General features: G+C 40.0%; 1 protein-coding gene across 7 annotated transcripts in view; it reads left to right on the top strand.

Moving 5' to 3' along the window:
* Positions 1–11,414, top strand: part of mark2b (MAP/microtubule affinity-regulating kinase 2b) — a 70,626-nt gene extending 59,212 nt beyond the window's left edge. For 5 of the 7 annotated variants that reach the window (XM_074662057.1, XM_074662052.1, XM_074662053.1 and 2 more), the window contains 4 exons: positions 432–458; positions 6,159–6,194; positions 6,894–7,003; positions 8,863–11,414. In XM_074662057.1, the coding sequence (XP_074518158.1) occupies positions 432–458; positions 6,159–6,194; positions 6,894–7,003; positions 8,863–9,212 (523 nt within the window). In that variant the 3' untranslated portion in view covers positions 9,213–11,414. The remainder of the gene's footprint in view (positions 1–431; positions 459–6,158; positions 6,195–6,893; positions 7,004–8,862) is intronic. The other 2 variants (XM_074662054.1, XM_074662055.1) reach the window with 2 other exon arrangements.
* The last annotated feature ends 1,596 nt before the right edge of the window (positions 11,415–13,010 follow it).

Genomic DNA, 13,010 nt, shown 5'->3' with positions numbered 1-13,010 from the left:
TTTTTTTAATGTGTATTGTGTTTTTTGTGTGTGTTCAGGATGTTTTTCTCTGTTTTGTTTAATCATGTTTGACCTTTGACCCTCAAGCTTCTTTTTTAGACCTTTTCAGGAGGGGGAGGGGGGAGGGGAGGAAGTGGGAGGGGCCTCCTGACGGGATCCCGTTGAGTTTGTTAAAAACCCCAAACGGGGTCCTGGTGTGTTTTTAACATCCCTTTAACACACTGACTCCAGTAATTCCCCGTAAACGGACGTAAACGGACGTAAACGGACGTAAACGAAGGTCGGCGACTCACACGCCGATCTTCTCTCTGTTGATGTTCGTGATGCTCGCGGCCTCGCTGCGTGAGCACATGTTGGACTTTTCTTTCTAAATCGTTTTTATACACACATTTGTTTCTCTTTCTTTCTTTATCCCTCTTTTGTTTTTGTAGAAATCTCTCGTTCAGGTTTCCAAGAAGGTAGGCAACAACCAAGACGTTAAATATAACCCCTTTTATATATACGTATATCCTCTTTTTTCATATATATTTCACATATATATTTTTTCTCCCCTTTTGGTGTTTTGTGAAGCTTTTTGTTAAAATCTTTCTTTGTGCCTTGAGCCTTATCTTTTCCTTTATTCTGTGGTTGGCCCCTATTTTGAGCCCCTCTGGTTTTGAGGGCCCGTTTTTATTTAGCTTTTATTTATTTTTTTACTAACCCTCCCCTCACCGAGCCACCCACCCCCTTCACTCTGTCACTCACACACTCACTCCATCACCATGTGGCACAGTAACACCTCATCACTCTTTCATGTACGTCCCTCCATCGTACCTCCTTCCTCCTCAGCATCCCTCCTCCCCGTGTTTGTCTGTAGCTTAGCGCCAGGCTGAACGTGTCGTAGGTGGAGCAGTCCCTTCTAACTCTTAACCCTGTCATCCCGTGGCTTTAACTCACAGGTAGCTCACAGGTAGCTCACAGGTAGCTCTTTAAAAAGCCCCTAACAGATACCCTTCATTCTGTGGAGAAAGAAAAGACGCTGATTCAGAGTCCTGCTACCGTCACCTTTAAAAACCTTTCACCATCATCATCTCGTTTGCTCCTTTGACTCAGATCAGCCGCAGACTTCCTGTTGTGTTTGTAGTAAAGGGTTATTGTTAGAGATAAGTTATAGAGATAAAGAAGGAGGTAGCGAGGACAGGAGGAGGGACGGGACTGCAGCGTTTCTCAGGCTCTGCACTCTTCTTTTCCCGAGGCTGCACTCTTCTTCTTCTCTTCTCTCCTTTCACTGCTCTGTTCTCACTCTGGCCATGGCTCTAACAGCGGCAGCAGAACTGGATGGCTTTGACCTACTCTGGCTGGAAAAGACCTTAATACTGTGGACACACACGCACACACACACACACACACAAACACCACTTCATGCACACAGATATACATTAATAAACCTAAACATACAAATGTAGATTTGCCCTACAACAAACACAGATTAGATTATTGTATTACTGAATGGCTCACTTACTGCTCAGTGCATTTTTTACCAGGACATTTGCTCCACCTGGTGGTGAGAAGCTGCAACTGTATGTTATTGTCACTCAAGTTAAGTCTTACAAACATGTAGTGATACTTTTAGCTGCTTGATTATTCTCATAAAACCGAGTATTTGAAATGTTGGAGGAAAGAAACAAAGAGCACGTTTCTTAGATTTGTGAGTATAGACCAAGGGTCTGCAACCCCCGGCTCTGGAGCCTCATGTGGGTCTTTGACTCCTTCGCAGTGGCTCCTTGTAGCGTTCAAGAAATATTAAAATAAAGAGTTTTTATTTTTCTTACAGAGGATATTGATGAATAAAGACATTAACACTAAATTAAATCTTGCCTTAACATTTTGTTAAACGAAAGCATCTTCCAACAAAGCCTGCCACCGCTTTACTTCACCTCCTCCAATTCATTTAACTACAAACATGCTACTTAATATAGATACTTGATATGTAGCACGACATTAGCAAACAACAAAAAATGACAAGATGAGCTGCAAAACTAATATGTGTTATCAAATTCAAGTATTATTTTTAAAAAAACTGGGAATTTTTGCAAATTTTTGAAATTTCTAGGTTGTTTGAGATTTTTGCACTTTAAAAAAAAAATTGGTTAAAATCTTTAAATAACAAAATTGTTTGAAATTTTGGCATTTTTTAAAAAATTCAAAAAAATTAGGTTGCAATTTTTGCACCATTTGAAATTCCAAAATTTTTGCAAATTTTTGAAAGTTTGAAGTGGTTTGTAATTTTTGCAAATTGACATTTAAAGATATGTAAAAAAAATTGCAGAATTTTAATATCACTAAATTTAGCTTTTTTTTTAAAAATAGAGACTTCAATATTTTTTTTTGCATATTTCTTTAAAAAAAAAAAAAAATTAATTTTTGCAACTTTATAGAATTTCAATTTTTTTAATTTGAACTTTTTTTAAGTTTAAGTATTTTTTGACTTTTTTTGCAAATTTATTTTAAATAAAAAAATTTAATAGATTCAAAGATCTCTCTTTTAGATAATTTTTCCTCAGACTTTAACGATATATAGATTTTTTAAAACGTTACTGTCTTTCTTGTGAAGATAAAGTAGATTTTGTGGCTCCGGTATGACTTCAATCTTGGTGAGCTAAGGTACTAAAGTAAAGGTTGCAGGCCCCTGGTTTAGACCAGTTTACTTTAGTTAACAGTTACAGCTGCTTGCACAGTTTGGCAACAGAAGTGCTGCGGAGTACAATGGTTCGTCGAAAGACATGAGAGTGCTAACCACCAATAAAAACTCATTTTTTATCAAAATAACACCAATTTGATGGATGGTAAACAACTTACAGATTGTGAGAAATCAGTGAGTGGGTTGAGAGCATCAACAAATGGACAGACATTCAGTGGACATTCATTTTTAGTGGACAAATTAAGTCACCTGATGCTTATGACTGAGTTATAGATAGAGGAGCCAGAAAACTACGTCAGACCTGGATCATTGGCCTTAACCCACGTAAACAGGTAGCCACTGACACGTTCTGCTGAGAGTCACCAGTTAGCACGGTCACTCTTTGCTCCTAAACACCGGTAGCTCTTTAACAGTCAGAGCTGACTCCATGGTGTCGTATCGTTTCTGACGACTGACTAAAGAACAGCCAGACATTTTTACGCTACTTAGGGCTTAAATTTAGTGATTAAAGAACGTTAACTCGTCTGAATGAATGGCGCTAAACTCTGCTTCTGTTGCCAAAATGTGTGCATATTTTTGATGGCGTCAACAGTAAATTGGTCGATTTGAATAGATCTTATCTAAAGTGCATGTTGTGTAGTGAGATCATTAGTTTGACCAGCCCTTTGTGTTTCCTGAAAGTGACAGTAAAGTCGTCATAAAGCGCTGAATCATACAGGGCATGAAAAACTGCAAGAACAGCTGATTCACACATTGACTGATTTATCCTCAGACGTTCTTGTGTCTCTGTTTTTTTCTCACCTGCCATTTTCCATTTGATATTTTAACCATTTGTCTATTGCAGGGGCATGTTTGACATGTTTGACACTTTAAAAAAGGGGCAGCGCAGAAATCACCCCCTCAGCAGATTTTAAGACTCGACCTTTTTCATTTCCCACGTGTGTGTGTCACTTTCCTGCCATCGTCTGCATGTGTTTTACGTCTGTTGTTCCTCCATGTGTGTGTTTCTCTGTTCAGTCTGTTGTCCAGTGGTATGAGAGAAGAGTGTGTGTGTGTGTGTGTGTTTACGTGTGTGTTATAGACGTCATAGTTACAGTGTTTCCGAGGACTGTCCACGTTAAACTACCTGTTTCTAGGTACCATGTTACTAATGAAGGTTTAAATGCAGTGCTGGGATTAATAATGCTCCTAACCTCAAGTTGCACGACTCGGCCTCACCATGCTGACCATTCTGTTCCAAACCACTCCATCCAGGCCCAAACCATCCCATTTCGCTTTTTCTCCTCTTACATAACTTCTTGTTGAATCACCGTGTTCTGATCCAGGCCACTCTGTTCTGTTAGCATCGCTCTGTGAGACACATCAGACCGGCCTGTGCCGGAAATCTGGAGATCTGAGTTAGACAAGTCAGGGTGAGAGCAGATCTGTGACTCAGATTAGGGGCTGCACAGTTAATTGTTGAAAGCGTAACCAGTGACATTATTAGTCTTTACACTCAACCATTGCCTTATTGATTCTTTCGCCCCAGCTATCTTAGCTTAGCAGTTAGCTAAAGGTTTACCACAAAAAACTCTGACTCATGACTTTCTGCTTCAAGTTTTACTCAAAAACGAAACACAAAAATGTACCATACTCTTTTACATGAGATTCTTATTGAGTACATTCATCATGTTATAATCTCCTAATGTAGCAAAACCATATAGGCTAGGCTAGGCAAGCTAATTTATATATCACATTTCAGCAAGGCATATAAAGGTGCTTTACAGACAAAACAAATTAAAATAAAACAGTTCAAATTCAATTTTAAAGCAGGTTAAAATTAATAAGATACAATAAAACGAAATAAGATTAAAATATTTTTTTTTTGAGATTTTAAAACTGATTTTAAGATAAAAGTTGCAGTGCAGAGTTGCAAAATTGTGCAATTTTTTTTTAAAGAAAAGTTATTAAAACGATTTGTTAAAATTTTCTAATAAAAGGCAGCTGTAAAAAGGTGAGTCTTCAATATAAAATGAATGAAAAAATAATGCTAGCTTGATGCTAACATATGGGAAACTGCATTGATTAGCATAAATTGATATTTCTTGGGTTACTCTTTGTAAACAATACTGAAAACTATATATATATATATATATATATATATGTAATTTGAAATATGAAATTTTTAGCAGATCTTTAATATTTCAAAACAAATGAGAACAGCTTAATATATCCTACCGTTATGAGGTAGTACAGAGTCTTGCCATCTCAACTTCACGTGGAGCAAAACATGGCAGGAGCTTTAAGCTGGGACTGCAATATATCAGAGTAGAAATGTCAGTACAGGACTAAGTATCGGCAGATTTCCCAAATCAAATAACTCGGACTCAGGGCAAAAAAACCTGATCGGGACATCCCTACTTAAAACTGAAAATGTCGAAACACTAACAAGTAAATGTTTTCCAAACAGGAAGATTAAAGGAAAGTTACGTGCAGGCTCATGGCTGGCTTCATAAATACGGCAAGGTTCCAAACAACTCAAACGATTGCTATAACCACTTTAAGACACTAGATCTCCTGCTTTAGTCAATAACATATAACAATAAGGTTCATTGTCTTGTGACTTATTCCATCTGTAGCACTAAGCACAGATTCGTGTAAAATCAGAAGGTACCATGTTTAGGTACCCAAACGCATCTTTGTGATTGCGAAAGAGTTGCAGAGTAGGTGATTTTCCATGCAGGACTTGAACGCATCATTTCAAGTTTATAAATTGAAGAATAGATATGGTAAATTGAAAAACTTTGAGATTTTATTTTTAAACTAGTTAGTATTTATGACATAAACACACAAAAGTACTGAAAATTGGTACACGTGATGGGCAATTTTTTAGTTTTTTTTGTTTGTTTACATCCAGAGATATCCAGATCTGTTGACCAGTTTCACATTTACTTGCTTATAATCTCAATAAAATGTTGCTGAAACAAAAAACCTGCAAAGCTACTTTTTGTCGAAGGAATTGATAACCTTGTTTCTACTCTCATCCCCCAAAAAAGGCACATTTTTTCTGAATTGTGCAGCCCTAACTCAGATATTTCAAAGTTGTACTAAGCTAGTGCTTATCAAAGTGTAACCATCAAACCAACCGTTTAGTCTGGATCAGGCCAGGTGGTAAAAATCTGCTGAACCACACTAAAACAAGAAACCCACAGAGAGTTTTTCCTGTTTTTAGTGAGGGCCTCTTCTGTAGGAAGTCAGGGTTTTGGTATCGCCCCACTGGACCACGGTTCCTGTGATGCTCTCAGGTGGCTCTGGACTCAAATTCCCGCCGTAGAAAACGGCGCCTCCATGTTTTGTGGTTGGATTGGAACATTCAGGCAGGCATGGCGAGCAGAGCGGCTGTGTTCATACAACTGATTAACGTATCTCCTGTCTCTCATGAAGAGCCCGGATGTTAGCCCTCAAAAAGACTAAACTTGTGTTGATTTTTTTCGAGGAGTCCGTATGAGGGAGAGGGTCGGGATGAGGGGAGCAGGTGAGACACAGAAAAGCCCGAACAACCGAAAACCCCCTTCAGATCCCCTGGCTCTACCAAAACCGCCTGCCAATCAGTAGCCTGGAGCCTTTAGTCGTTGATCTTTGAGCTTGTTGTGAATGGCTGGGAGAGGGCGGAGCTGGGATGTCATTGGTTGGTGATGGTGTTACCTGCTTAACCAATCAGGAGTTAGAGATTAGCAACGAATGGAAGCATCCCAGGGAGTGAAAGAGCTGGTGTGAAGGGTGACCTGCATGGTGGTGTGTGTGTGTGTGTGTGTGTGTGATGGGAAATCAAAATCACGGTACCTGAATGTGTGTTTGTGTGCCACAGATCAAAAATAAAAACCAATCCCTAATTTCGCCGTGTGAGAGGAGCGTGCACACAAACACACATGAAGGTCGTTAAATTCTTTCCTGATTGTCTGAACTTGTTTTCCATGACCTCATCATCTCCTTTTCTCTCAATCATTCCTTCATTTTTCATTCCTCCATTCGTCCCTTCCTCCTGTTGTGTCTCTACTTGTTTGTCTCGGTTCTCATGAACTTCTTTTTCTCTCTTGGCTTACCTTACTCTGTCCTCACCCTCCTCCCCTCCTCCTCCTCCTCTTCCTCCTCTCTTCTCTTTTCTATCCTTCTCTTATCCTCTACCTGTCCTCTTTCTACTCGTCTCTCCCCCACCCTACCATCCCTCCATCAGGTCGATGCTGAGCAGCACAGTGGACAAGTCGGAGAAGACGTCTGGTGGTGTCCTGTCGCCTTCTTCCAACAACGATGAGAATAACTCCTCACCAGGATCTGGGAACACTGGTACGTTGGCATTTACAGTGGCTCATTTGGATGATATTTCACTTTTATTTAATACAAAAAGTGAAAAGGTTTCATCATTTAGCTAAAAATGCAAATCATGTGTGGGAATTTACAGTTTTTGTGCTGTCCGATTTCTCAAATGTCAAGTTTGCGCTTCAAAATTAACACTAGAGTACATGTTTGTGTTTATTATTTTTAGTATTATTTGTTTAAAATAATCATTTAAACATGACAAAGGTGTTTTAAAAACTATTTTCATCATTTATATGGATAAAATCAGCGTCAACCATGTTCCCGTCAAAAAAAACCCTAAAAATCAGCAATGGTTTGCTCCGAAGTCACATGACCCAAATCAGCTGAGGTCCCATTGTTTTTGGTGTGACCCTTGAAGAAAGTGTGTCATGTTTCAGCTCCTCCTTATCAATATTTCATCAGAATGATTGTCTGTACATGGGGCGCATTAACTGATCGTCAACTGTGTTACCAACATTTACCAAAGACCAAACTGTGGAGGAAATGAGCAGAATTATGAGCTGATGGAGGTCAGGTGGTGCCATGTTAAAGGTCTGCAGTTAGCACAAGGGACAAAACATGGAGGAAATGTCGACCATGTCACCCACAACAAAATTTAATGTTGTAGAGACAGGTTTGTCCCATCAATTACATGTAATATTTGTGCCATAATTCTCTTAAATTTTGTCTAAACTGTGATATAAATGATGAGGGACATTTCTAGGGAGCGTAGTTTTGCATAGAAATGTTGAATAACTCTAAATTCAGTACAAAATGGATTTATGTTGAAAAAAGTCACAACTTTTGTCTATAACAGTCGACAAAATTAAGCTCAAAATTTTTTTTGTTACTGAAATTTTTAAGAATTTATTAGGGTTAAGCTTGCCAACTAATGAACTTAGTACCTCCCAGGTGTATCATTTGCAATCAAATAGAAAATGAAACCAATAAAGCTAAAAAAACCCCTAATGATAGAATCACTCAGGTGCTAACAAGCTTCTTGCAAATACCGTATTGACCCAGATATAAGACACCACCACTCTTTTCGAGACCTATCTTGAGAAAAAGGCTCTGATAACCAAAATTTACGATGTTTAAAGAAACTAATTTTGATAGAAATTTAAAACAATCATTGAAATAATAGTTAAAGCCCTAGGTCCCTTCAGGCCAGTCACTTCAACCCAGTCCCAAACCTCCACTGTCAAGATTCCATCCCTTTATAATGACATGAGCATTTTCCCGCCTTCAGTGAGTCACATGACCAGCTGCACGGAACTCTTATTCAGTGTGACATCATCAGCAACTGCTGCACTGTGAAAGGGAAAACTGACAGAGGCTTTAGAAACAACTCTTCATAGATGACACAATTTTGACCCAAATTCTCTAAAAATGAGATATTTTTGTAGGAAATTTTGTCAGGAATCCATCCATGTCATTTTTTAAAGCTGTGTGACTTTTACTTTTTTGTGTAGAGGCCCAAATGCCGCGGCTTGTGTGGAGCTGGATTGTGCTCTCCCAGTCATTCTAATGGAGGGAGCTGAGAGGGCTTCTTTGGGGTTCACCGACATTGAGGGCTTGTGATTCAAAAACCGTTTGCGAAATAACAAATTCACGAATAACTTTTGTAAAGAAGGGTCAACTCTGTCATCTGAGGGAATTTCAAGCCGATAGCAGTTATGGCTTCAGAGAAGAACATTTTTGAAGAAAGGGTATAAATGTGGGAAAGTCTCATTTTGAAAGGCAAATTGCTGGCTTCCTGTTAGAGATGGGTCCAGACACTGATCCTGTTAGTGTTCTCTCCTCGTGGTAGGCGGCCACACACGCTCACACTCTTCCTCTCCCCTCAGGTGGGACCGGGACGCCTCCGGCCATCGCCAGCCAGAAGGACTCAGCCAAGCCCCGCTCCCTCCGCTTCACCTGGTCCATGAAGACCACGTCCTCCATGGAGCCCATGGAGATGATGCGCGAGATCCGCAAGGTGCTCGACTCGAACAGCTGCGAGTACGAGCTGCGCGAGCGCTACATGCTGCTGTGCGTGTCAGGCAACCCGGCGCGCGACGACTTCGTCCAGTGGGAGATGGAGGTGTGCAAGCTGCCTCGGCTCTCCCTCAACGGCGTGCGCTTCAAACGCATCTCGGGCACGTCGATGGCCTTTAAGAACATTGCCTCAAAGATCGCCAACGAGCTCAAGCTGTGAGCAGCGGGAAGAGACGACGCGTTAGGGAGGGAGGTGGGGGAGGAGGGCGACGGAGGTTGAAGATGCTTTGAGCGGGGTGCGGGCAGCACGGCGGTCAGGAAGTAAGCTAAGGGTGGGATGACTTTAATAACATGATTGTTATCTGGACTACGGTCTAACGCAGGGCTATCGGTTCTCTGAGACTAGAAAACGTGTTTCTTTTCTAGAAGTTTCTTTTCTTGAGTTGGTGAGATCCTGCAGGTAGAAAAACTCTGAGTGGATTTCCTCCGGACACACCGAGGTCTCCTCTCCTCCCTGCTGGGTTTATTTTCATGTTCTACTTAGACGTTCCACTCTCTGCATGTCTGATCTGTTTTTACAGTCACACCTTGATCACTTTGACCACTCCTGTCACTTCTTCCTGCTATTTATTCTTTTTTCCTCTGCACCAACACGTCTTTTCTGGTGGGAGGGACTAAAGGTGAAGGTGGCGTTGGCCGAGAGTTTCTCCGAGCGTCGGCCAAACGCCACCAGGGACGGACGGACGGAGCCTTTGCTGGAATTCTGATTCAACGTGTTCCTGTTCTCCTCCAGTAACAAACGGACTTCAACTGAGCCAGGACTTTGGTTCCTGAAGCCCCACTGTCTCCTGTACACACACACACACACACACACTCACACACACATGTGAACGGACAGTGTAAGGACGGACTCTGCTGTTGGTTAACGGACCCTCTCCTTCCTCTACCTTCCTCCTCTCCCAACCAGAAATGAACTTTATAAAAATCCACCTTCCCTCACACACACACTCACACACACACACACTCACACACACCTCTTACTAACTTTAAAGTGAACTCAGCACAAACACATCCATCTTCACCTTTTCACTCCTTTTTTTTTTTCGTTTCATTTCGTTTCGCTCACGTCGTCCGGTCCCAGGAGGCCAGTCAGACTTGATGTCATCGTTTTGATTACTCGGGCTTCGACTTTGAAGTCCGTACTTGATTTTTTTTTAAACATTATTTTAGTTTCTTTGTCTTTTGAGGCTTTTAAAGAGTTGTGCACTGGAAACGAGGGGCGTACAGGGGAAACCGGGGAGGGCGGGGATGTTGTGTTGCCTTTCTTCATCGATTGAAATCTGTGGTTTCATTCTGTATCATAACTCAGCACATCCACCACTTCCTCCTCCTTCTTCTTCTTCTCCTCCTGGTGTGGCTTCAGTTGGCATCACGCCTTCATAACCAGAATGTCAACGCTGAGCCCGCGTTATTTTTCTCTTTAACCCCCCCCTCCCTCAAAGAGCAACCACACATGAGGTGTCTTTGGTGTGTGTAACCAACAGTGCGTGTGTGTGACTATATTATAAAAGATCACTGGAGAAAAAACAAAAAGAATCTAAAGGACGATGACGACGACGATGACGCGGTGAATTCTTTTCTTCTTCTTCTTTTGATTTGATGAAATGTTTGATTGTCGTTGAAAATTCGGGGCTTGTACAGATTTGGATCTTTGTGGGCAGGGGGATCACACCGGATCATATCATTGCTGCCTTTTTGGTGTCGTGCACCTTTAACACACACAAACACACACATGCAAACAACCCGTAGTGTATCAGATTAAACCCCGCCCCCCAGTTGCAGACAGGAGTTCTTGATATATGTAACGATGTTGATGATGCTCGTTAATTTTTTGGCTTATTTTTCTTTGTTTTTATTTTTTCGGCCTTTTTTATTTTGGTCCAAAAAGGTTTGAAGCAGCAGAGAGCGACGTACAAACGGCGACTTCTCCATCAGGAAAAAGCGACTTCCTGTCTCTGCGTTAAAGCCTCTGTTTGTCGAAAGCATAGACGACACACACACACACACTCTCACACTCACACACTCTTTCTCTCTTGGGGATTTGAAAAAAAGGGGGCGACGCTGCGTCCCCTCAGCTGGTTGTTCTAACTTAACCCTTTTCTTTCTCTCACGACGACACGCTGTCACTGTCGGGTTCTTACTTCAGTTTGGAAACTGTCCGATCTTTCTTTAAAGTTGATCATTGTATTAAGGTGCTGGGTATTGGATTCTAATTATTCTGGCTGTTGCTGTTATATTAGCTCTTTCAGGGTTGATTTTATTTTACATTGTTTTGTTTTACATTGCTGTAATTTACATTGATTTAAATGTGTTTTGAGCAAACTGTAACTGTAGTGGTGGGTTTGGGGTTGGGAGGGTGATCAACTCCTGAAAAATGTATTATTTGTTTGTTTTTTTGTGTAAAGACAAAATGATGAAAAATTACAATGATAGTAATAAAAACAATGATATAATGATAGCCTGCCTTTGTCATTTATTAAGTGTTTGTTTTTTTTTTTTTGATAAATGTTAAAATCTGGCTTACATGTGATGTGTGTTTGGCTCCTGATAACGTCTGTAGACATTATCAATCATCTTTTTCGCAAAGTGGGTGTTAAAAAAAAAAAAACTAAACTAAAACAGTGAAAATCTGAAGTATCAAAGAATCAAAGTTTAAGCAAAATTGGCACAAAAAACAAGGGCATACAACTCTGCTTTGGTTTCATCCGTCCTCAAAAAAATTTGGCCAGTAGTGCTGCGGGACATCTACAAGCTCATTTACATATTTTTCACTATCTTCGTAACCTGCCCACTTTTCAATAAAAATATGAGTTCCTATTAAAGATTTTTTTTAGCAGCTAGTAAAAAAGCCATAACTCAGAAATGGTTGCAACTGGATCCTCCAACAAAGACTGACCGGATCGATATTGTGTCTCAAATTGGAAGTGTGGGAAAATTAACTTTCTCACCAAACCTAAGAGCAGAAACTTTTTTGCAAAACTGGGAAAAATGTATTTTCCTATACTTGTTTGCAATATGTGGAAAAAAAACAACAAAACTAAAGAATAAAAAAAAATAAAAAACATCACAGGCACCACTATTAACAACCAGAGACTGAGAATCTGAGTGGAGTGGGCATTAAGCATTAAATGTGATGTGAAGGCTCATTTTTAACCTCTTATAACTGATGAAAACAAAACTTTTCTGAATACAAGACAGCCAAATAATATCTTCAAATCACCACAACAATCAGACGTGAGAAACATTTCTACCAGGTGTATTCATTTTTTAAAGTTTGACCACAGCCCATCTGGAATGACTGGGGAGATGGATTTTTTGACCTATACTGCAGCCAGCCACCAGGGGGAGCAGTTATGTGGCGACCTCACTTTGAGCCAGGCAAGATGACGTCCAATTTTTTATTTATTTTTTATTTTTTGTGCAGCCTATGATTAAAAGAAACAAAACTAAAAAATTAGAATTATCCAAGAATCTAAATTAATACATTTTCCAAAAGTTGTAGAACAATCAAATCAAAAGAAGAAAAAAAATATTGTCCCGGGCCTTCAAATAACCATATCTTTTACTTAACGTTTTATAAACAAGTTAGAAAAAAAAGAGAGAAGCCGTGTTAAAAATTCATTGATCTGAATCATTTTGACCTAAACTTTCTTGGGTTTAACACGTGTATAAGTGTAAATGTCATCTCCTTAAAAAAATATTTATCATTATTTTTTTGTGTACTTGTTAACCCATTAAACCCAGTCATGTTTGGATCATTTTATAAAGTATCACAATAATCCTGAATTATTCCACAATCCTCCCAAACGTCCACTGAGCAGAGCACAGAGCTGATTATTAAACTGAAGGCCAAACAGAAGCTGGTGCTCAGCATCACCAGCAGGGGGAGCTCTGAACTCCATCACCTTAAGATCCTAGAGATCTTCACAATTATACTTTTAAAGCATATGAGCAACTT

This window comes from Halichoeres trimaculatus, unplaced genomic scaffold, assembly GCF_033239565.1.
Source record: "Halichoeres trimaculatus isolate MK-OKI-2021-1 unplaced genomic scaffold, fHalTri1.1 fHalTri1_scaffold_22, whole genome shotgun sequence".
NCBI classification, from domain to species: Eukaryota; Metazoa; Chordata; class Actinopteri; order Labriformes; family Labridae; genus Halichoeres; species Halichoeres trimaculatus.
Note: the sequence above shows the minus strand (reverse complement) of the source record. Positions and strands in the feature narration are given on the sequence as shown.